This window comes from Dendrobates tinctorius, unplaced genomic scaffold (genome assembly GCF_039654945.1).
Source record: "Dendrobates tinctorius isolate UK_male_01 unplaced genomic scaffold, ASM3965494v1 ptg000152l, whole genome shotgun sequence".
Classification (NCBI taxonomy): Eukaryota; Metazoa; Chordata; class Amphibia; order Anura; family Dendrobatidae; genus Dendrobates; species Dendrobates tinctorius.
The window spans coordinates 5,392,767-5,420,310 of record NW_027361819.1 but is presented as its reverse complement, the minus strand read 5'-3'; the positions used below and the strand labels follow the sequence as shown (position 1 = coordinate 5,420,310).

The 27,544-nt window shown below is 48.5% G+C and overlaps 1 protein-coding gene across 1 annotated transcript in view; it reads left to right on the top strand.

Moving 5' to 3' along the window:
- Nucleotides 1-27,544, top strand: part of LOC141050811 (nuclear factor 7, brain-like) — a 33,129-nt gene that overhangs the window by 2,079 nt on the left and 3,506 nt on the right. The window contains exons 2-3 of the mRNA XM_073547480.1: nucleotides 23,837-23,911; nucleotides 24,951-25,105. Coding sequence (XP_073403581.1) covers nucleotides 23,837-23,911; nucleotides 24,951-25,105 — 230 coding nt within the window. The remainder of the gene's footprint in view (nucleotides 1-23,836; nucleotides 23,912-24,950; nucleotides 25,106-27,544) is intronic.

Sequence of the window (27,544 nt, the reverse complement as noted above, 5' to 3'; positions counted from 1 at the left end):
ATATACAGGACGGCTCCTACCGTGAGTGATATATCCCCCTGTATACCGCGCATCCCCCTATATACTGTATATACAGGACGGCTCCTACCGTGAGTGATATATCCCCCTGTATACCGCGTATCCCCCTATATACTGTATATACAGGACGGCTCCTACCGTGAGTGATATATCCCCCTGTATACCGCGTATCCCCCTATATACTGTATATACAGGACGGCTCCTACCGTGTGTGATATATCCCCCTGTATACCGCGTATCCCCCTATATACTGTATATACAGGACGGCTCCTACCGTGAGTGATATATCCCCCTGTATACCGCGTATCCCCCTATATACTGTATATACAGGACGGCTCCTACCGTGAGTGATATATCCCCCTGTATACCGCGTATCCCCCTATATACTGTATATACAGGACGGCTCCTACCGTGAGTGATATATCCCCCTGTATACCGCGTATCCCCCTATATACTGTATATACAGGACGGCTCCTACCGTGAGTGATATATCCCCCTGTATACCGCGTATCCCCCTATATACTGTATATACAGGACGGCTCCTACCGTGAGTGATATATCCCCCTGTATACCGCGTATCCCCCTATATACTGTATATACAGGACGGCTCCTACCGTGAGTGATATATCCCCCTGTATACCGTGTATCCCCCTATATACTGTATATACAGGACGGCTCCTACCGTGAGTGATATATCCCCCTGTATACCGCGTATCCCCCTATATACTGTATATACAGGACGGCTCCTACCGTGAGTGATATATCCCCCTGTATACCGCGTATCCCCCTATATACTGTATATACAGGACGGCTCCTACCGTGAGTGATATATCCCCCTGTATACCGCGTATCCCCCTATATACTGTATATACAGGACGGCTCCTACCGTGAGTGATATATCCCCCTGTATACCGTGTATCCCCCTATATACTGTATATACAGGACGGCTCCTACCGTGAGTGATATATCCCCCTGTATACCGCGTATCCCCCTATATACTGTATATACAGGACAACTCCTACCGTGAGTGATATATCCCCCTGTATACCGCGTATCCCCCTATATACTGTATATACAGGACGGCTCCTACCGTGAGTGATATATCCCCCTGTATACCGCGTATCCCCCTATATCCTGTATATACAGGACGGCTCCTACCGTGAGTGATATATCCCCCTGTATACCGCGTATCCCCCTATATACTGTATATACAGGACGGCTCCTACCGTGAGTGATATATCCCCCTGTATACCGCGTATCCCCCTATATACTGTATATACAGGACGGCTCCTACCGTGAGTGATATATCCCCCTGTATACAGCGTATCCCCCTATATACTGTATATACAGGACGGCTCCTACCGTGAGTGATATATCTCACTGTATACCGCGTATCCCCCTATATACTGTATACACAGGACGGCTCCTACCGTGAGTGATATATCCCCCTGTATACCGCGTATCCCCCTATATACTGTATATACAGGACGGCTCCTACCGTGAGTGATATATCCCCCTGTATACCGCGTATCCCCCTATATACTGTATATACAGGACGGCTCCTACCGTGAGTGATATATCCCCCTGTATACCGCGTATCCCCCTATATACTGTATATACAGGACGGCTCCTACCGTGAGTGATATATCCCCCTGTATACCGCGTATCCCCCTATATACTGTATATACAGGACGGCTCCTACCGTGAGTGATATATACCCCTGTATACCGCGTATCCCCCTATATACTGTATATACAGGACGGCTCCTACCGTGAGTGATATATCCCCCTGTATACCGCGTATCCTCCTATATACTGTATATACAGGACGGCTCCTACCGTGAGTGATATATCCCCCTGTATACCGCGTATCCCCCTATATACTGTATATACAGGACGGCTCCTACCGTGAGTGATATATCCCCCTCTATACCGCGTATCCCCCTATATACTGTATATACAGGACGGCTCCTACCGTGAGTGATATATCCCCCTGTATACCGCGTATCCCCCTATATACTGTATATACAGGACGGCTCCTACCGTGAGTGATATATCCCCCTGTATACCGCGTATCCCCCTATATACTGTATATACAGGACGGCTCCTACCGTGAGTGATATATCCCCCTCTATACCGCGTATCCCCCTATATACTGTATATACAGGACGGCTCCTACCGTGAGTGATATATCCCCCTGTATACCGCGTATCCCCCTATATACTGTATATACAGGACGGCTCCTACCGTGAGTGATATATCCCCCTGTATACCGCGTATCCCCCTATATACTGTATATACAGGACGGCTCCTACCGTGAGTGATATGTCCCCATGTATACCGCGTATCCCCCTATATACTGTATATACAGGACGGCTCCTACCGTGAGTGATATATCCCCCTCTATACCGCGTATCCCCCTATATACTGTATATACAGGACGGCTCCTACCGTGAGTGATATATCCCCCTGTATACCGCGTATCCCCCTATATACTGTATATACAGGACGGCTCCTACCGTGAGTGATATATCCCCCTGTATACCGCGTATCCCCCTATATACTGTATATACAGGACGGCTCCTACCGTGAGTGATATATCCCCCTGTATACCGCGTATCCCCCTATATACTGTATATACAGGACGGCTCCTACCGTGAGTGATATATCCCCCTGTATACCGCGTATCCCCCTATATACTGTATATACAGGACGGCTCCTACCGTGAGTGATATATCCCCCTGTATACCGCGTATCCCCCTATATACTGTATATACAGGACGGCTCCTACCGTGAGTGATATATCCCCCTGTATACCGCGCATCCCCCTATATACTGTATATACAGGACGGCTCCTACCGTGAGTGATATATCCCCCTGTATACCGCGTATCCCCCTATATACTGTATATACAGGACGGCTCCTACCGTGAGTGATATATCCCCCTGTATACCGCGTATCCCCCTATATACTGTATATACAGGACGGCTCCTACCGTGAGTGATATATCCCCCTATATACCGCGTATCCCCCTATATACTGTATATACAGGACGGCTCCTACCGTGAGTGATATATCCCCCTGTATACCGCGTATCCCCCTATATACTGTATATACAGGACGGCTCCTACCGTGAGTGATATATCCCCCTGTATACCGCGTATCCCCCTATATACTGTATATACAGGACGGCTCCTACCGTGAGTGATATATCCCCCTGTATACCGCGTATCCCCCTATATACTGTATATACAGGACGGCTCCTACCGTGAGTGATATATCCCCCTGTATACCGCGTATCCCCCTATATACTGTATATACAGGACGGCTCCTACCGTGAGTGATATATCCCCCTCTATACCGCGTATCCCCCTATATACTGTATATACAGGACGGCTCCTACCGTGAGTGATATATCCCCCTGTATACCGCGTATCCCCCTATATACTGTATATACAGGACGGCTCCTACCGTGAGTGATATATCCCCCTGTATACCGCGTATCCCCCTATATACTGTATATACAGGACGGCTCCTACCGTGAGTGATATATCCCCCTGTATACCGCGTATCCCCCTATATACTGTATATACAGGACGGCTCCTACCGTGAGTGATATATCCCCCTCTATACCGCGTATCCCCCTATATACTGTATATACAGGACGGCTCTACCGTGAGTGTTATATCCCCCTGTATACCGCGTATCCCCCTATATACTGTATATACAGGACGGCTCCTACCGTGAGTGATATATCCCCCTGTATACCGCGTATCCCCCTATATACTGTATATACAGGACGGCTCCTACCGTGAGTGATATATCCCCCTCTATACCGCGTATCCCCCTATATACTGTATATACAGGACGGCTCTACCGTGAGTGTTATATCCCCCTCTATACCGCGTATCCCCCTATATACTGTATATACAGGACGGCTCCTACCGTGAGTGATATATCCCCCTCTATACCGCGTATCCCCCTATATACTGTATATACAGGACGGCTCCTACCGTGAGTGATATATCCCCCTGTATACCGCGTATCCCCCTATATACTGTATATACAGGACGGCTCCTACCGTGAGTGATATATCCCCCTGTATACCGCGCATCCCCCTATATACTGTATATACAGGACGGCTCCTACCGTGAGTGATATATCCCCCTGTATACCGCGTATCCCCCTATATACTGTATATACAGGACGGCTCCTACCGTGAGTGATATATCCCCCTGTATACCGCGTATCCCCCTATATACTGTATATACAGGACGGCTCCTACCGTGAGTGATATATCCCCCTGTATACCGCGTATCCCCCTATATACTGTATATACAGGACGGCTCCTACCGTGAGTGATATATCCCCCTGTATACCGCGTATCCCCCTATATACTGTATATACAGGACGGCTCCTACCGTGAGTGATATATCCCCCTCTATACCACGTATCCACCTATATACTGTATATACAGGACGGCTCCTACCGTGAGTGATATATCCCCCTGTATACCGCGTATCCCCCTATATACTGTATATACAGGACGGCTCCTACCGTGAGTGATATATCCCCCTGTATACCGCGCATCCCCCTATATACTGTATATACAGGACGGCTCCTACCGTGAGTGATATATCCCCCTGTATACCGCGTATCGCCCTATATACTGTATATACAGGACGGCTCCTACCGTGAGTGATATATCCCCCTGTATACCGCGTATCCCCCTATATACTGTGTATACAGGACGGCTCCTACCGTGAGTGATATATCCCCCTGTATACCGCGTATCCCCCTATATACTGTGTATACAGGACGGCTCCTACCGTGAGTGATATATCCCCCTGTATACCGCGTATCCCCCTATATACTGTATATACAGGACGGCTCCTACCGTGAGTGATATATCCCCCTGTATACCGCGTATCCCCCTATATACTGTATATACAGGACGGCTCCTACCGTGAGTGATATATCCCCCTGTATACCGTGTATCCCCCTATATACTGTATATACAGGACGGCTCCTACCGTGAGTGATATATCCCCCTGTATACCGCGTATCCCCCTATATACTGTATATACAGGACGGCTCCTACCGTGAGTGATATATCCCCCTGTATACCGCGTATCCCCCTATATACTGTATATACAGGACGGCTCCTACCGTGAGTGATATATCCCCCTGTATACCGCGTATCCTCCTATATACTGTATATACAGGACGGCTCCTACCGTGAGTGATATATCCTCCTCTATACCGCGTATCCCCCTATATACTGTATATACAGGACGGCTCCTACCGTGAGTGATATATCCCCCTCTATACCGCGTATCCCCCTATATACTGTATATACAGGACGGCTCCTACCGTGAGTGATATATCCCCCTCTATACCGCGTATCCCCCTATATACTGTATATACAGGACGGCTCCTACCGTGAGTGATATATCCCCCTGTATACCGCGCATCCCCCTATATACTGTTTATACAGGACGGCTCCTACCGTGAGTGATATATCCCCCTATATACCGCGTATCCCCCTATATACTGTATATACAGGACGGCTCCTACCGTGAGTGATATATCCCCCTGTATACCGCGTATCCCCCTATATACTGTATATACAGGACGGCTCCTACCGTGAGTGATATATCCCCCTGTATACCGCGCATCCCCCTATATACTGTATATACAGGACGGCTCCTACCGTGAGTGATATATCCCCCTGTATACCGCGTATCCCCCTATATACTGTATATACAGGACGGCTCCTACCGTGAGTGATATATCCCCCTGTATACCGCGCATCCCCCTATATACTGTATATACAGGACGGCTCCTACCGTGAGTGATATATCCCCCTGTATACCGCGTATCCCCCTATATACTGTATATACAGGACGGCTCCTACCGTGAGTGATATATCCCCCTGTATACCGCGTATCCCCCTATATACTGTATATACAGGACGGCTCCTACCGTGAGTGATATATCCCCCTGTATACCGCGTATCCCCCTATATACTGTATATACAGGACGGCTCCTACCGTGAGTGATATATCCCCCTCTATACTGCGTATCCCCCTATATACTGTATATACAGGATGGCTCCTACCGTGAGTGATATATCCCCCTGTATACCGCGTATCCCCCTATATACTGTATATACAGGACGGCTCCTACCGTGAGTGATATATCCCCCTGTATACCGCGTATCCCCCTATATACTGTATATACAGGACGGCTCCTACCGTGAGTGATATATCCCCCTCTATACCGCGTATCCCCCTATATACTGTATATACAGGACGGCTCCTACCGTGAGTGATATATCCCCCTGTATACCGCGTATCCCCCTATATACTGTATATACAGGACGGCTCCTACCGTGAGTGATATATCCCCCTGTATACCGCGTATCCCCCTATATACTGTATATACAGGACGGCTCCTACCGTGAGTGATATATCCCCCTGTATACCGCGTATCCCCCTATATACTGTATATACAGGACGGCTCCTACCGTGAGTGATATATACCCCTCTCTACCGCGTATCCCCCTATATACTGTATATACAGGAGGGCTCCTACCGTGAGTGATATATCCCCCTGTATACCGCGTATCCTCCTATATACTGTATATACAGGACGGCTCCTACCGTGAGTGATATATCCCCCTCTATACCGCGTATCCCCCTATATACTGTATATACAGGAGGGCTCCTACCGTGAGTGACATATCCCCCTGTATACCGCGTATCCCCCTATATACTGTATATACAGGACGGCTCCTACCGTGAGTGATATATCCCCCTCTATACCGCGTATCCCCCTATATACTGTATATACAGGACGGCTCCTACCGTGAGTGATATATCCCCCTCTATACCGTGTATCCCCCTATATACTGTATATACAGGACTGCTCCTACCGTGAGTGATATATCCCCCTGTATACCGCGTATCCCCCTATATACTGTATATACAGGACGGCTCCTACCGTGAGTGATATATCCCCCTGTATACCGCGTATCCCCCTATATACTGTATATACAGGACGGCTCCTACCGTGAGTGATATATCCCCCTGTATACCGCGTATCCCCCTATATACTGTATATACAGGACGGCTCCTACCGTGAGTGATATATCCCCCTGTATACCGCGTATCCCCCTATATACTGTATATACAGGACGGCTCCTACCGTGAGTGATATATCCCCCTGTATACCGCGTATCCTCCTATATACTGTATATACAGGACGGCTCCTACCGTGAGTGATATATCCTCTATACCGCGTATCCCCCTATATACTGTATATACAGGACGGCTCCTACCGTGAGTGATATATCCCCCTCTATACCGCGTATCCCCCTATATACTGTATATACAGGACGGCTCCTACCGTGAGTGATATATCCCCCTGTATACCGCGTATCCCCCTATATACTGTATATACAGGACGGCTCCTACCGTGAGTGATATATCCCCCTGTATACCGCGTATCCCCCTATATACTGTATATACAGGACGGCTCCTACCGTGAGTGATATATCCCCCTCTATACTGCGTATCCCCCTATATACTGTATATACAGGATGGCTCCTACCGTGAGTGATATATCCCCCTGTATACCGCGTATCCCCCTATATACTGTATATACAGGACGGCTCCTACCGTGAGTGATATATCCCCCTGTATACCGCGTATCCCCCTATATACTGTATATACAGGACGGCTCCTACCGTGAGTGATATATCCCCCTGTATACCGCGTATCCCCCTATATACTGTATATACAGGACGGCTCCTACCGTGAGTGATATATCCCCCTGTATACCGCGTATCCCCCTATATACTGTATATACAGGACGGCTCCTACCGTGAGTGATATATCCCCCTGTATACCGCGTATCCCCCTATATACTGTATATACAGGACGGCTCCTACCGTGAGTGATATATCCCCCTGTATACCGCGTATCCCCCTATATACTGTATATACAGGACGGCTCCTACCGTGAGTGATATATACCCCTCTCTACCGCGTATCCCCCTATATACTGTATATACAGGATGGCTCCTACAGTGAGTGATATATCCCCCTGTATACCGCGTATCCTCCTATATACTGTATATACAGGACGGCTCCTACCGTGAGTGATATATCCCCCTCTATACCGCGTATCCCCCTATATACTGTATATACAGGAGGGCTCCTACCGTGAGTGACATATCCCCCTGTATACCGCGTATCCCCCTATATACTGTATATACAGGACGGCTCCTACCGTGAGTGATATATCCCCCTCTATACCGCGTATCCCCCTATATACTGTATATACAGGACGGCTCCTACCGTGAGTGATATATCCCCCTCTATACCGTGTATCCCCCTATATACTGTATATACAGGACTGCTCCTACCGTGAGTGATATATCCCCCTGTATACCGCGTATCCCCCTATATACTGTATATACAGGACGGCTCCTACCGTGAGTGATATATCCCCCTGTATACCGCGTATCCCCCTATATACTGTATATACAGGACGGCTCCTACCGTGAGTGATATATCCCCCTGTATACCGCGTATCCCCCTATATACTGTATATACAGGACGGCTCCTACCGTGAGTGATATATCCCCCTGTATACCGCGTATCCCCCTATATACTGTATATACAGGACGGCACCTACCGTGAGTGATATATCCCCCTCTATACCGCGTATCCCCCTATATACTGTATATACAGGACGGCTCCTACCGTGAGTGATATATCCCCCTGTATACCGCGCATCCCCCTATATACTGTATATACAGGACGGCTCCTACCGTGAGTGATATATCCCCCTGTATACCGCGTATCCCCCTATATACTGTATATACAGGACGGCTCCTACCGTGAGTGATATATCCCCCTCTATACCGCGTATCCCCCTATATACTGTATATACAGGACGGCTCCTACCGTGAGTGATATATCCCCCTATATACTGTATATACAGGACGGCTCCTACCGTGAGTGATATATCCCCCTGTATACCGCGTATCCCCCTATATACTGTATATACAGGACGGCTCCTACCGTGAGTGATATATCCCCCTGTATACCGCGTATCCCCCTATATACTGTATATACAGGACGGCTCCTACCGTGAGTGATATATTCCCCTGTATACCGTGTATCCCCCTATATACTGTATATACAGGACGGCTCCTACCGTGAGTGATATATCCCCCTGTATACCGCGTATCCCCCTATATACTGTATATACAGGACAACTCCTACCGTGAGTGATATATCCCCCTGTATACCGTGTATCCCCCTATATACTGTATATACAGGACGGCTCCTACCGTGAGTGATATATCCCCCTGTATACCGCGTATCCCCCTATATACTGTATATACAGGACGGCTCCTACCGTGAGTGATATATCCCCCTGTATACCGCGTATCCCCCTATATACTGTATATACAGGACGGCTCCTACCGTGAGTGATATATCCCCCTGTATACCGCGTATCCCCCTATATACTGTATATACAGGACGGCTCCTACCGTGAGTGATATATCCCCCTGTATACAGTGTATCCCCCTATATACTGTATATACAGGACGGCTCCTACCGTGAGTGATATATCTCACTGTATACCGCGTATCCCCCTATATACTGTATACACAGGACGGCTCCTACCGTGAGTGATATATCCCCCTGTATACCGCGTATCCCCCTATATACTGTATATACAGGACGGCTCCTACCGTGAGTGATATATCCCCCTGTATACCGCGTATCCCCCTATATACTGCATATACAGGACGGCTCCTACCGTGAGTGATATATCCCCCTGTATACAGCGTATCCCCCTATATACTGTATATACAGGACGGCTCCTACCGTGAGTGATATATCCCCCTGTATACTGCGTATCCTCCTATATACTGTATATACAGGACGGCTCCTACCGTGAGTGATATATACCCCTGTATACCGCGTATCCCCCTATATACTGTATATACAGGACGGCTCCTACCGTGAGTGATATATCCCCCTGTATACCGCGTATCCTCCTATATACTGTATATACAGGACGGCTCCTACCGTGAGTGATATATCCCCCTGTATACCGCGTATCCCCCTATATACTGTATATACAGGACGGCTCCTACCGTGAGTGATATATCCCCCTCTATACCGCGTATCCCCCTATATACTGTATATACAGGACGGCTCCTACCGTGATATATCCCCCTGTATACCGCGTATCCCCCTATATACTGTATATATAGGACGGCTCCTACCGTGAGTGATATATCCCCCTGTATACCGCGTATCCCCCTATATACTGTATATACAGGACGGCTCCTACCGTGAGTGATATATCCCCCTGTATACCGCGTATCCCCCTATATACTGTATATACAGGACGGCTCCTACCGTGAGTGATATATACCCCTCTCTACCGCGTATCCCCCTATATACTGTATATACAGGATGGCTCCTACAGTGAGTGATATATCCCCCTGTATACCGCGTATCCTCCTATATACTGTATATACAGGACGGCTCCTACCGTGAGTGATATATCCCCCTCTATACCGCGTATCCCCCTATATACTGTATATACAGGAGGGCTCCTACCGTGAGTGACATATCCCCCTGTATACCGCGTATCCCCCTATATACTGTATATACAGGACGGCTCCTACCGTGAGTGATATATCCCCCTCTATACCGCGTATCCCCCTATATACTGTATATACAGGACGGCTCCTACCGTGAGTGATATATCCCCCTCTATACCGTGTATCCCCCTATATACTGTATATACAGGACTGCTCCTACCGTGAGTGATATATCCCCCTGTATACCGCGTATCCCCCTATATACTGTATATACAGGACGGCTCCTACCGTGAGTGATATATCCCCCTGTATACCGCGTATCCCCCTATATACTGTATATACAGGACGGCTCCTACCGTGAGTGATATATCCCCCTGTATACCGCGTATCCCCCTATATACTGTATATACAGGACGGCTCCTACCGTGAGTGATATATCCCCCTGTATACCGCGTATCCCCCTATATACTGTATATACAGGACGGCACCTACCGTGAGTGATATATCCCCCTCTATACCGCGTATCCCCCTATATACTGTATATACAGGACGGCTCCTACCGTGAGTGATATATCCCCCTGTATACCGCGCATCCCCCTATATACTGTATATACAGGACGGCTCCTACCGTGAGTGATATATCCCCCTGTATACCGCGTATCCCCCTATATACTGTATATACAGGACGGCTCCTACCGTGAGTGATATATCCCCCTCTATACCGCGTATCCCCCTATATACTGTATATACAGGACGGCTCCTACCGTGAGTGATATATCCCCCTATATACTGTATATACAGGACGGCTCCTACCGTGAGTGATATATCCCCCTGTATACCGCGTATCCCCCTATATACTGTATATACAGGACGGCTCCTACCGTGAGTGATATATCCCCCTGTATACCGCGTATCCCCCTATATACTGTATATACAGGACGGCTCCTACCGTGAGTGATATATCCCCCTGTATACCGTGTATCCCCCTATATACTGTATATACAGGACGGCTCCTACCGTGAGTGATATATCCCCCTGTATACCGCGTATCCCCCTATATACTGTATATACAGGACAACTCCTACCGTGAGTGATATATCCCCCTGTATACCGTGTATCCCCCTATATACTGTATATACAGGACGGCTCCTACCGTGAGTGATATATCCCCCTGTATACCGCGTATCCCCCTATATACTGTATATACAGGACGGCTCCTACCGTGAGTGATATATCCCCCTGTATACCGCGTATCCCCCTATATACTGTATATACAGGACGGCTCCTACCGTGAGTGATATATCCCCCTGTATACCGCGTATCCCCCTATATACTGTATATACAGGACGGCTCCTACCGTGAGTGATATATCCCCCTGTATACAGTGTATCCCCCTATATACTGTATATACAGGACGGCTCCTACCGTGAGTGATATATCTCACTGTATACCGCGTATCCCCCTATATACTGTATACACAGGACGGCTCCTACCGTGAGTGATATATCCCCCTGTATACCGCGTATCCCCCTATATACTGTATATACAGGACGGCTCCTACCGTGAGTGATATATCCCCCTGTATACCGCGTATCCCCCTATATACTGCATATACAGGACGGCTCCTACCGTGAGTGATATATCCCCCTGTATACAGCGTATCCCCCTATATACTGTATATACAGGACGGCTCCTACCGTGAGTGATATATCCCCCTGTATACTGCGTATCCTCCTATATACTGTATATACAGGACGGCTCCTACCGTGAGTGATATATACCCCTGTATACCGCGTATCCCCCTATATACTGTATATACAGGACGGCTCCTACCGTGAGTGATATATCCCCCTGTATACCGCGTATCCTCCTATATACTGTATATACAGGACGGCTCCTACCGTGAGTGATATATCCCCCTGTATACCGCGTATCCCCCTATATACTGTATATACAGGACGGCTCCTACCGTGAGTGATATATCCCCCTCTACACCGCGTATCCCCCTATATACTGTATATACAGGACGGCTCCTACCGTGATATATCCCCCTGTATACCGCGTATCCCCCTATATACTGTATATATAGGACGGCTCCTACCGTGAGTGATATATCCCCCTGTATACCGCGTATCCCCCTATATACTGTATATACAGGACGGCTCCTACCGTGAGTGATATATCCCCCTCTATACCGCGTATCCCCCTATATACTGTATATACAGGACGGCTCCTACCGTGAGTGATATATCCCCCTGTATACCGCGTATCCCCCTATATACTGTATATACAGGACGGCTCCTACCGTGAGTGATATATCCCCCTGTATACCGCGTATCCCCCTATATACTGTATATACAGGACGGCTCCTACCGTGAGTGATATGTCCCCATGTATACCGCGTATCCCCCTATATACTGTATATACAGGACGGCTCCTACCGTGAGTGATATATCCTCCTCTATACCGCGTATCCCCCTATATACTGTATATACAGGACGGCTCCTACCGTGAGTGATATATCCCCCTGTATACCGCGTATCCCCCTATATACTGTATATACAGGACGGCTCCTACCGTGAGTGATATATCCCCCTGTATACCGCGTATCCCCCTATATACTGTATATACAGGACTGCTCCTACCGTGAGTGATATATCCCCCTGTATACCGCGTATCCCCCTATATACTGTATATACAGGACAGCTCCTACCGTGAGTGATATATCCCCCTGTATACCGCGTATCCCCCTATATACTGTATATACAGGACAGCTCCTACCGTGAGTGATATGTCCCCATGTATACCGCGCATCCCCCTATATACTGTATATACAGGACGGCTCCTACCGTGAGTGATATATCCCCCTGTATACCGCGTATCCCCCTATATACTGTATATACAGGACGGCTCCTACCGTGAGTGATATATCCCCCTGTATACCGCGTATCCCCCTATATACTGTATATACAGGACGGCTCCTACCGTGAGTGATATATCCCCCTATATACCGCGTATCCCCCTATATACTGTATATACAGGACGGCTCCTACCGTGAGTGATATATCCCCCTGTATACCGCGTATCCCCCTATATACTGTATATACAGGACGGCTCCTACCGTGAGTGATATATCCCCCTGTATACCGCGTATCCCCCTATATACTGTATATACAGGACGGCTCCTACCGTGAGTGATATAGCCCCCTGTATACCGCATATCCCCCTATATACTGTATATACAGGACGGCTCCTACCGTGAGTGATATATCCCCCTGTATACCGCGTATCCCCCTATATACTGTATATACAGGACGGCTCCTACCGTGAGTGATATATCCCCCTCTATACCGCGTATCCCCCTATATACTGTATATACAGGACGGCTCCTACCGTGAGTGATATATCCCCCTGTATACCGCGTATCCCCCTATATACTGTATATACAGGACGGCTCCTACCGTGAGTGATATATCCCCCTGTATACCGCGTATCCCCCTATATACTGTATATACAGGACGGCTCCTACCGTGAGTGATATATCCCCCTGTATACCGCGTATCCCCCTATATACTGTATATACAGGACCGCTCCTACCGTGAGTGATATATCCCCCTCTATACCGCGTATCCCCCTATATACTGTATATACAGGACGGCTCTACCGTGAGTGTTATATCCCCCTGTATACCGCGTATCCCCCTATATACTGTATATACAGGACGGCTCCTACCGTGAGTGATATATCCCCCTGTATACCGCGTATCCCCCTATATACTGTATATACAGGACGGCTCCTACCGTGAGTGATATATCCCCCTCTATACCGCGTATCCCCCTATATACTGTATATACAGGACGGCTCTACCGTGAGTGTTATATCCCCCTCTATACCGCGTATCCCCCTATATACTGTATATACAGGACGGCTCCTACCGTGAGTGATATATCCCCCTGTATACCGCGTATCCCCCTATATACTGTATATACAGGACGGCTCCTACCGTGAGTGATATATCCCCCTGTATACCGCGTATCCCCCTATATACTGTATATACAGGACGGCTCCTACCGTGAGTGATATATCCCCCTGTATACCGCGCATCCCCCTATATACTGTATATACAGGACGGCTCCTACCGTGAGTGATATATCCCCCTGTATACCGCGTATCCCCCTATATACTGTATATACAGGACGGCTCCTACCGTGAGTGATATATCCCCCTGTATACCGCGTATCCCCCTATATACTGTATATACAGGACGGCTCCTACCGTGAGTGATATATCCCCCTGTATACCGCGTATCCCCCTATATACTGTATATACAGGACGGCTCCTACCGTGAGTGATATATCCCCCTGTATACCGCGTATCCCCCTATATACTGTATATACAGGACGGCTCCTACCGTGAGTGATATATCCCCCTCTATACCGCGTATCCCCCTATATACTGTATATACAGGACGGCTCCTACCGTGAGTGATATATCCCCCTGTATACCGCGTATCCCCCTATATACTGTATATACAGGACGGCTCCTACCGTGAGTGATATATCCCCCTGTATACCGCGCATCCCCCTATATACTGTATATACAGGACGGCTCCTACCGTGAGTGATATATCCCCCTGTATACCGCGTATCGCCCTATATACTGTATATACAGGACGGCTCCTACCGTGAGTGATATATCCCCCTGTATACCGCGTATCCCCCTATATACTGTGTATACAGGACGGCTCCTACCGTGAGTGATATATCCCCCTGTATACCGCGTATCCCCCTATATACTGTATATACAGGACGGCTCCTACCGTGAGTGATATATCCCCCTGTATACCGCGTATCCCCCTATATACTGTATATACAGGACGGCTCCTACCGTGAGTGATATATCCCCCTGTATACCGCGTATCCCCCTATATACTGTATATACAGGACGGCTCCTACCGTGAGTGATATATCCCCCTGTATACCGTGTATCCCCCTATATACTGTATATACAGGACGGCTCCTACCGTGAGTGATATATCCCCCTGTATACCGCGTATCCCCCTATATACTGTATATACAGGACGGCTCCTACCGTGAGTGATATATCCCCCTGTATACCGCGTATCCCCCTATATACTGTATATACAGGACGGCTCCTACCGTGAGTGATATATCCCCCTGTATACCGCGTATCCTCCTATATACTGTATATACAGGACGGCTCCTACCGTGAGTGATATATCCTCCTCTATACCGCGTATCCCCCTATATACTGTATATACAGGACGGCTCCTACCGTGAGTGATATATCCCCCTCTATACCGCGTATCCCCCTATATACTGTATATACAGGACGGCTCCTACCGTGAGTGATATATCCCCCTCTATACCGCGTATCCCCCTATATACTGTATATACAGGACGGCTCCTACCGTGAGTGATATATCCCCCTGTATACCGCGCATCCCCCTATATACTGTTTATACAGGACGGCTCCTACCGTGAGTGATATATCCCCCTGTATACCGCGTATCCCCCTATATACTGTATATACAGGACGGCTCCTACCGTGAGTGATATATCCCCCTGTATACCGCGTATCCCCCTATATACTGTATATACAGGACGGCTCCTACCGTGAGTGATATATCCCCCTGTATACCGCGCATCCCCCTATATACTGTATATACAGGACGGCTCCTACCGTGAGTGATATATCCCCCTGTATACCGCGTATCCCCCTATATACTGTATATACAGGACGGCTCCTACCGTGAGTGATATATCCCCCTGTATACCGCGTATCCCCCTATATACTGTATATACAGGACGGCTCCTACCGTGAGTGATATATCCCCCTGTATACCGCGTATCCCCCTATATACTGTATATACAGGACGGCTCCTACCGTGAGTGATATATCCCCCTCTATACTGCGTATCCCCCTATATACTGTATATACAGGATGGCTCCTACCGTGAGTGATATATCCCCCTGTATACCGCGTATCCCCCTATATACTGTATATACAGGACGGCTCCTACCGTGAGTGATATATCCCCCTGTATACCGCGTATCCCCCTATATACTGTATATACAGGACGGCTCCTACCGTGAGTGATATATCCCCCTGTATACCGCGTATCCCCCTATATACTGTATATACAGGACGGCTCCTACCGTGAGTGATATATCCCCCTGTATACCGCGTATCCCCCTATATACTGTATATACAGGACGGCTCCTACCGTGAGTGATATATCCCCCTGTATACCGCGTATCCCCCTATATACTGTATATACAGGACGGCTCCTACCGTGAGTGATATATCCCCCTGTATACCGCGTATCCCCCTATATACTGTATATACAGGACGGCTCCTACCGTGAGTGATATATACCCCTCTCTACCGCGTATCCCCCTATATACTGTATATACAGGAGGGCTCCTACCGTGAGTGATATATCCCCCTGTATACCGCGTATCCTCCTATATACTGTATATACAGGACGGCTCCTACCGTGAGTGATATATCCCCCTCTATACCGCGTATCCCCCTATATACTGTATATACAGGAGGGCTCCTACCGTGAGTGACATATCCCCCTGTATACCGCGTATCCCCCTATATACTGTATATACAGGACGGCTCCTACCGTGAATGATATATCCCCCTCTATACCGCGTATCCCCCTATATACTGTATATACAGGACGGCTCCTACCGTGAGTGATATATCCCCCTCTATACCGTGTATCCCCCTATATACTGTATATACAGGACTGCTCCTACCGTGAGTGATATATCCCCCTGTATACCGCGTATCCCCCTATATACTGTATATACAGGACGGCTCCTACCGTGAGTGATATATCCCCCTGTATACCGCGTATCCCCCTATATACTGTATATACAGGACGGCTCCTACCGTGAGTGATATATCCCCCTGTATACCGCGTATCCCCCTATATACTGTATATACAGGACGGCTCCTACCGTGAGTGATATATCCCCCTGTATACCGCGTATCCCCCTATATACTGTATATACAGGACGGCTCCTACCGTGAGTGATATATCCCCCTGTATACCGCGTATCCTCCTATATACTGTATATACAGGACGGCTCCTACCGTGAGTGATATATCCTCTATACCGCGTATCCCCCTATATACTGTATATACAGGACGGCTCCTACCGTGAGTGATATATCCCCCTCTATACCGCGTATCCCCCTATATACTGTATATACAGGACGGCTCCTACCGTGAGTGATATATCCCCCTGTATACCGCGTATCCCCCTATATACTGTATATACAGGACGGCTCCTACCGTGAGTGATATATCCCCCTGTATACCGCGTATCCCCCTATATACTGTATATACAGGACGGCTCCTACCGTGAGTGATATATCCCCCTCTATACTGCGTATCCCCCTATATACTGTATATACAGGATGGCTCCTACCGTGAGTGATATATCCCCCTGTATACCGCGTATCCCCCTATATACTGTATATACAGGACGGCTCCTACCGTGAGTGATATATCCCCCTGTATACCGCGTATCCCCCTATATACTGTATATACAGGACGGCTCCTACCGTGAGTGATATATCCCCCTGTATACCGCGTATCCCCCTATATACTGTATATACAGGACGGCTCCTACCGTGAGTGATATATCCCCCTGTATACCGCGTATCCACCTATATACTGTATATACAGGACGGCTCCTACCGTGAGTGATATATCCCCCTGTATACCGCGTATCCCCCTATATACTGTATATACAGGACGGCTCCTACCGTGAGTGATATATCCCCCTGTATACCGCGTATCCCCCTATATACTGTATATACAGGACGGCTCCTACCGTGAGTGATATATACCCCTCTCTACCGCGTATCCCCCTATATACTGTATATACAGGATGGCTCCTACAGTGAGTGATATATCCCCCTGTATACCGCGTATCCTCCTATATACTGTATATACAGGACGGCTCCTACCGTGAGTGATATATCCCCCTCTATACCGCGTATCCCCCTATATACTGTATATACAGGAGGGCTCCTACCGTGAGTGACATATCCCCCTGTATACCGCGTATCCCCCTATATACTGTATATACAGGACGGCTCCTACCGTGAGTGATATATCCCCCTCTATACCGCGTATCCCCCTATATACTGTATATACAGGACGGCTCCTACCGTGAGTGATATATCCCCCTCTATACCGTGTATCCCCCTATATACTGTATATACAGGACTGCTCCTACCGTGAGTGATATATCCCCCTGTATACCGCGTATCCCCCTATATACTGTATATACAGGACGGCTCCTACCGTGAGTGATATATCCCCCTGTATACCGCGTATCCCCCTATATACTGTATATACAGGACGGCTCCTACCGTGAGTGATATATCCCCCTGTATACCGCGTATCCCCCTATATACTGTATATACAGGACGGCTCCTACCGTGAGTGATATATCCCCCTCTATACCGCGTATCCCCCTATATACTGTATATACAGGACGGCTCCTACCGTGAGTGATATATCCCCCTCTATACCGTGTATCCCCCTATATACTGTATATACAGGACTGCTCCTACCGTGAGTGATATATCCCCCTGTATACCGCGTATCCCCCTATATACTGTATATACAGGACGGCTCCTACCGTGAGTGATATATCCCCCTGTATACCGCGTATCCCCCTATATACTGTATATACAGGACGGCTCCTACCGTGAGTGATATATCCCCCTGTATACCGCGTATCCCCCTATATACTGTATATACAGGACGGCTCCTACCGTGAGTGATATATCCCCCTGTATACCGCGTATCCCCCTATATACTGTATATACAGGACGGCTCCTACCGTGAGTGATATATCCCCCTGTATACCGCGTATCCTCCTATATACTGTATATACAGGACGGCTCCTACCGTGAGTGATATATCCTCTATACCGCGTATCCCCCTATATACTGTATATACAGGACGGCTCCTACCGTGAGTGATATATCCCCCTCTATACCGCGTATCCCCCTATATACTGTATATACAGGACGGCTCCTACCGTGAGTGATATATCCCCCTGTATACCGCGTATCCCCCTATATACTGTATATACAGGACGACTCCTACCGTGAGTGATATATCCCCCTGTATACCGCGTATCCCCCTATATACTGTATATACAGGACGGCTCCTACCGTGAGTGATATATCCCCCTCTATACTGCGTATCCCCCTATATACTGTATATACAGGATGGCTCCTACCGTGAGTGATATATCCCCCTGTATACCGCGTATCCCCCTATATACTGTATATACAGGACGGCTCCTACCGTGAGTGATATATCCCCCTGTATACCGCGTATCCCCCTATATACTGTATATACAGGACGGCTCCTACCGTGAGTGATATATCCCCCTGTATACCGCGTATCCCCCTATATACTGTATATACAGGACGGCTCCTACCGTGAGTGATATATCCCCCTGTATACCGCGTATCCCCCTATATACTGTATATACAGGACGGCTCCTACCGTGAGTGATATATCCCCCTGTATACCGCGTATCCCCCTATATACTGTATATACAGGACGGCTCCTACCGTGAGTGATATATCCCCCTGTATACCGCGTATCCCCCTATATACTGTATATACAGGACGGCTCCTACCGTGAGTGATATATACCCCTCTCTACCGCGTATCCCCCTATATACTGTATATACAGGATGGCTCCTACAGTGAGTGATATATCCCCCTGTATACCGCGTATCCTCCTATATACTGTATATACAGGACGGCTCCTACAGTGAGTGATATATCCCCCTCTATACCGCGTATCCCCCTATATACTGTATATACAGGAGGGCTCCTACCGTGAGTGACATATCCCCCTGTATACCGCGTATCCCCCTATATACTGTATATACAGGACGGCTCCTACCGTGAGTGATATATCCCCCTCTATACCGCGTATCCCCCTATATACTGTATATACAGGACGGCTCCTACCGTGAGTGATATATCCCCCTCTATACCGTGTATCCCCCTATATACTGTATATACAGGACTGCTCCTACCGTGAGTGATATATCCCCCTGTATACCGCGTATCCCCCTATATACTGTATATACAGGACGGCTCCTACCGTGAGTGATATATCCCCCTGTATACCGCGTATCCCCCTATATACTGTATATACAGGACGGCTCCTACCGTGAGTGATATATCCCCCTGTATACCGCGTATCCCCCTATATACTGTATATACAGGACGGCTCCTACCGTGAGTGATATATCCCCCTGTATACCGCGTATCCCCCTATATACTGTATATACAGGACGGCACCTACCGTGAGTGATATATCCCCCTCTATACCGCGTATCCCCCTATATACTGTATATACAGGACGGCTCCTACCGTGAGTGATATATCCCCCTGTATACCGCGCATCCCCCTATATACTGTATATACAGGACGGCTCCTACCGTGAGTGATATATCCCCCTGTATACCGCGTATCCCCCTATATACTGTATATACAGGACGGCTCCTACCGTGAGTGATATATCCCCCTCTATACCGCGTATCCCCCTATATACTGTATATACAGGACGGCTCCTACCGTGAGTGATATATCCCCCTGTATACCGCGTATCCCCCTATATACTGTATATACAGGACGGCTCCTACCGTGAGTGATATATCCCCCTGTATACCGCGTATCCCCCTATATACTGTATATACAGGACGGCTCCTACCGTGAGTGATATATCCCCCTGTATACCGCGTATCCCCCTATATACTGTATATACAGGACGGCTCCTACCGTGAGTGATATATCCCCCTGTATACCGCGTATCCCCCTATATACTGTATATACAGGACGGCTCCTACCGTGAGTGATATATCCCCCTCTATACCGCGCATCCCCCTATATACTGTATATACAGGACGGCTCCTACCGTGAGTGATATATCCCCCTCTATACCGCGCATCCCCCTATATACTGTATATACAGGACGGCTCCTACCGTGAGTGATATATTCCCCTCTATACCGCGCATCCCCCTATATACTGTATATACAGGACGGCTCCTACCGTGAGTGATTTATCCCCCTCTATACCGCGTACCCCCCTATATACTGTATATACAGGACGGCTCCTACCGTGAGTGATATATCCCCCTCTATACCGCGTACCCCCCTATATACTGTGTATACAGGACGGCTCCTACCGTGAGTGATATATCCCCCTCTATACCGCGTACCCCCCTATATACTGTGTATACAGGACGGCTCCTACCGTGAGTGATATATCCCCCTGTATACCGCGTATCCCCCTATATACTGTATATACAGGACGGCTCCTACCGTGAGTGATATATACCCCTATATACCACGTATCCCCCTATATACTGTATATACAGGACGGCTCCTACCGTAAGTAATCTTCCCGACCCCTATATACCGTGTATCTCACTATATATACAGGACGGCTCCTATTGTGAGTGATCGGCCCGACCCCTATATACCATGTATCCCCTTATATATACAGGACGGCTCCTATTGTGAGTGATCGGCCCGACCCCTATATACCATGTATCCCCTTATATATACAGGACGGCTCCTATTGTGAGTGATAGGCCCAACCCCTATATACCATGTATCCCCCTATCTACTATGCATAAATTAAAGGAGGGGGCCAAGGATTTAAAAGGGAACCTGTCACCCCCCCCTTGGGCGTTTTTAACTAAAAGAGCCACCTTCAGCAGCACTAGGGCTGAATTCTGTGAAGGTGGCTTTTCTGTTTCTGACCCCCATTAACGCCAAAATATAGACTTTTATAAATAGTTCCTTATACCTGCTTTCTGTCACACAGGTATGGAGTGTCGCCGCCTCCCAGCTGTCCATCAGCCCCCCTCTACAGCGACCCTGCACCGCCTCCTTCTTTTGTATTTGCCGTTACATGTTGTCGGGCCCCTGCGCTGTGACAACAGTTCTCGGGCTTGCATAGTGCGCGCTGCCCTGGAACTGTTGCGGAGGCCCCAGCCCCACAATGTGAATACTTCATAACTCACTGCGGGGCGGGATTTGGGGACGCAGAAACATGCAGGTGTGATAGCCTGATGGCAGTTCCCGGGCAGTGAGCACTTTGCGTTCCCGAGAACTGTTGTCACAGCCCAGGCGCCCAACATGTAACGGCGGCAAATACAAAAGGAGGCGGTGCAGGGACACTGTAGAGGGGTGGGTTGATTGACAGCTGGTAGGAGGGACACACCATACCTCTGTGTCGGAATGCAGGTATGAGGAACGATTTATAAAGGTCTATATTTTGTTGTTAATGGGGTCAGAAACAGAAGAGCCACCTTCACAGAATGCAGCCTTAGTGCTTCTGAAGGTGGCTTTTTTAGTTTTAGATAAGCCCGCGATGTAACCTGAAAGATAAGAAAAATGAGTTATATTATACTCACCCGGGGGGCGGTCCGGGTCCAGTGTTGGTCCGATGGGTGTCACGGTCCGGCGCCTTCCATCTTCTAATGGTGACGTCTTCTTTGCTGCCTGTCGTGGCTCCTGCGCAGACGTACTGCCCTGTTGAGGGAAGAGCAGAATACTGCATTGCGCAGGTGCCGGACCTCTCCCGGCGCCTGCGCACTGCAGGACTCTGCTCCAGTGTTCTGCGCGGGAGCTACGACAGGCAGCAAAGAAGAGGACATCACCGTAAGAAGATGGGAGGCGCCGGATCGGACCGGACTGCCCCTGTGTGAGTATAATATAACTCATTTTTGTTATCTTTGAGGTTACATCGGGGGCTTATCTACAGCATTACAGAATGCTGTAGATAAGCCCCTGATGGTGGTGTCGACAGCTTATACACGAAAAATGGGGTGACAGATTTCCTTTAAAGGTGGGAAAGTTCTGAATTGATTGTTGGTGGGATTCTTTTTACCTGGCATTATAATGGGTGTATGACCTTTATATCCCCTGTGTACACCTAGACATAGGATGGCTTCTACCATGTGTGATGGGCCCTAAGGCTTCTTCCGTCATCGCAGTAGATGGACCATACACCCTGATCTCTAGTAGAACGGCGGCCTGTATTTGGCAGATTCTTGAGTCTTTTGCTTTGTTTTTTTATTTTCTACCAGATGACGCAGAAATCGTGAAGACCCGAATGAACAAGCAGGCGGGCCGGGAGGAGTTCTACGTGCATTACGCTGGTCGTAAGTAATCCTCGGGGCTCGACGTCTATAATAAAGGGGGGAGGTGGGTGAGAATGCAGATAACGCCTCCGTTCCTTGTAAGGCGCCGTATTCCTGGATGTGCAATGCCTCGCTCCGGAGAGTCTCATCAGTGTCCTGCTTGTGGATGGTTTCCTCAACACGAGTAACTTCAGTGGCCTCTTGAGCCGCTCCGGTTCCTCCTTCTCTCCAGGCCCAGTGCAACCTCTGTGAGGAGTCCACTGGGCACGGGGCTGCACTTGCCCCGCTTGTGTCATACCGTGTGGCTCGCTCTTTCCATTATCTCTTGATGTCTCTCGCTTCTGGCGGCTTTATCGGTTAGCGTTTCCATGGAAAAGAGGAGTCACAAATAAGCGGTCATCCATGACCAAACACGATCCTTCACACCCGAGTGTCCGGCAGAAAGTTGTATGCTCTGATAACTGAGGCCCAAGGCTTCATCTCTGCCTCTGACCTTATGGACATTCCCGTGTCTTCTGTAGTACAGGACCCCAAGCTAATTACTGATTCTTTATTCTGCCAAAATCGACCACTTTTTTCCTCTTTATTTTGGCATTGGGGGATTGCTGTATCCAGTCGTATAGAGTGGATGCCCTGTGCTGCCTTTCCCATCAGTGGGCTACAGGACAGGCTACGAGCCCCTCAATCCCACAGCCTTATAATCACGGCCGTCTACACCCTGAGATGACGGGTGCTTGCTCCTGTTGCCATTTTTTCCTCCCCCTCTGAGTATCCAGCTCTGAAGTCTCGGTTTCGGGCACATTGTTTCTTGTGCTCAGTCGTACCCTTGACGAGTTGCATGTTCTCTCGGACATTTCCAGAAGATCCTTATACCATGAGTTTTTTCTCGATGGTTGAGTTGTCCGAATACTTGCAGTTGTTGCAGCTTCCAAGGGGCAATCGTTCTACAAACGCCCGTGATGGCGACAGTCACAAGCTCCGAATGGTAAGTTCAGGCTGGTCAGACACCCACAGTCATAGGATGAAATGATGTTGTAAGTTCGGTTTTCCCCTTTCGCAGTGAATCGACGACAAAACGAGTGGGTTGACAAAACTCGGTTGGTGATTCCCAAGCCAGTAAAGGAAGAGGCCGAAGTGGCCAATGGCTCAGACATCACGGAGAACGTAAAGACACCCCAGAAACGGAAGAACGAGGACGAGGAACCTGAAGCGAAGGTAACGCAAGCCCCAAATGTGTCAGTCCTGCTCCACCGCAGCGCTCTCCACGCCAATGGGACGCTCTGTAATCACGCCTCTGCGTCACGTCTCTACCAATAAACTGGTTACATCCTCTGCTGTTATCGCACGTATCCGAATAGACGCCGATTGTACACAGTCCATGTAAATGGCTGCTCGGGGGTTAAGCCAGGGTGGGATTTTACACATTTATGTGCAGATTTTTTTTTTTTAAGGCAATGTATTGTGCCAATCTGCAAGGACCCCCACGATCATAATGTTAAGGGGGTGCAGTCGGATTTTTCCCTGGCACTTTTTGCCTGCACCCCTGATAACATGGGTTGTGCCCGCGGTACCACCGCGACTGTATGGGAGCTGTCCTCATAGGTGTCGTAACTTAATTTTTGTTTTATAACTTTTATAGCCATCATGTGATTGTGATATATTCATACTCGGGGGCACTTTTTAGTATATTTTTTTTTCTCACTACATAGTCACTATCCTCCGGCCATGGCCGCCTGCCCCCTCACTCTGTGAATTTTGGCAGCCCGGTCTGCGGTGCTCGTATATTTGATCTGCATGTACGGTAGGGGGCATCCCATCATCTTTTTTTCCGGAGCACACCCTTCTTGGCATCCTGCTTTGCCGGGGGGGGGGGTGTGCTTCCGATTGACAGTTTGCGTCATAGGCCTGAACCGTGCGCTTCCCCAGGCTGCCAGCAGAGGCGCCATCGGTGAATGTGGATGCCGCACAGATCAAGTGTGGTGCGGGCAGGTTAGACAAAACCTGCGTGCAAGCAAACACTCCTTGACTAGGTAACTGCAGGGTGGCCAGTAACCTAGGCAATGAGCCATGCACTAGAGAGTTAAATCCCTCCGGTCTGGAGGGTTTTGCAATTCTCCCCATGTCTGAGCGTGGTACCAGACTATGCTGCAGCTCCTGAAGGTGTGGTTTCCTATCATGCTCGTCTGTCCCAAACAGCCTGGACCGTGCAGAGGCGACTGGATAAACCTGGCACATTTCTGCAATGCCGGCCTGGTAATATAGATGTAGCAGAGCTGGCGTGTCACGGTGCGCGGCTTCTTCACTATATTGGCTCTGTGCTATGATGTATCGGGCTGTTCTGTGGCCGTTGTGACATCACGCACAAGTCTACTGTAGCGGCACCGAATGACAATCCCAGCTCTGCTACATTTGTACACAACAAATTCAACATAGTAATAGAATGATACTGGTAATGACGCCATTCTGCAGTGTCGAAGCCTGAAAGCAAATGTTGACATAGATTATTGAAAGAAAAAACCTCTGGTGTCACGCAGGTACAAGGGGTGTGCTTTTTTTTTCTTTTTTTTTTTTATATAAACAAATCTACTCTTAATTCTCTGGTCGCGGACTCCGCAGACTTTCAATCTGTGAACAATCATTCATTGCAAGGTATATAGTGTCTTCCAATCCTCGCCATGCTCTCCCTACGTCGGAGCATGAGGATGCCTCAATGTTTGCCTTCATCCTGTGTGTGCCGCGCTATATACTCGGGGACTCCATGGCCGGTGCGTTAGTGACGCCGCGGTATGCTGCAACTACTTTCTGTAGTGTTCCATTCGCCTTCACTTATGACCTTTGTGTGGTGCCATGCCGGGGGTCGGGGCAATGATGCCCTGATTGTGCCCGCCAGGCTGCCCAGCCTCACCTAAGATCTGAGGAAACTCCTGTATTGCCATCGGATGATTTCTGCCATTAGACCTCATTTATTTTATGTATTTAAGTGCAAATTCCATAATGGTCATTTTCACCCAAAATTGAATCTTCCTCATATCCTAGGGGCTACCGATGACTGTGCTGCCTCCTCCGCTCACGGCACCAGCTCTAGACATGTACAAAGGGTGCGCGGTGCTGTCTGTGGGGGTCACATCATGCCAGGGGTCTCCATACTCCTCGCACTTGAAATGCTCATTTTATATATTGTGCTAACCGGTAGAGGCGGCACGATTATCAAAGCAGTGTCCGAAAAAGCCAACGGCCATATTCTTGGGGGTGAGACTTGGCATCTCCGATCTGTTACCTGCTGTAGAGATCTACTCACTTTGGCAGCAGCCAGGGTCTGTGTGGTTGTCATTGATTTCTGTGATGCCCCCTTAGGTGACATAATACTACTGAAGAAATTTTTATTTTTCTGTTTTGATTTGTTATCTTAGTGGAGATGAGCGATTGCCGGACAATTCGGTAATCTCTGATCTCCAGCAACATCCACATGTGATCGAGCTGAGGTCACTGTAAGGGTCCCATAGACTAAAGATGGCTGAACCTGCCGGTGTTGGCTCACTCTGTGTATGGAGTCACCGGCCAACTGATAGGAGAGATGTCGATCACTCTTGGCAATTTCAGACTGCCAATCGCTTTGTTCTCTCAAAGATAATCTGCCAGCTGATGTCTTAGATG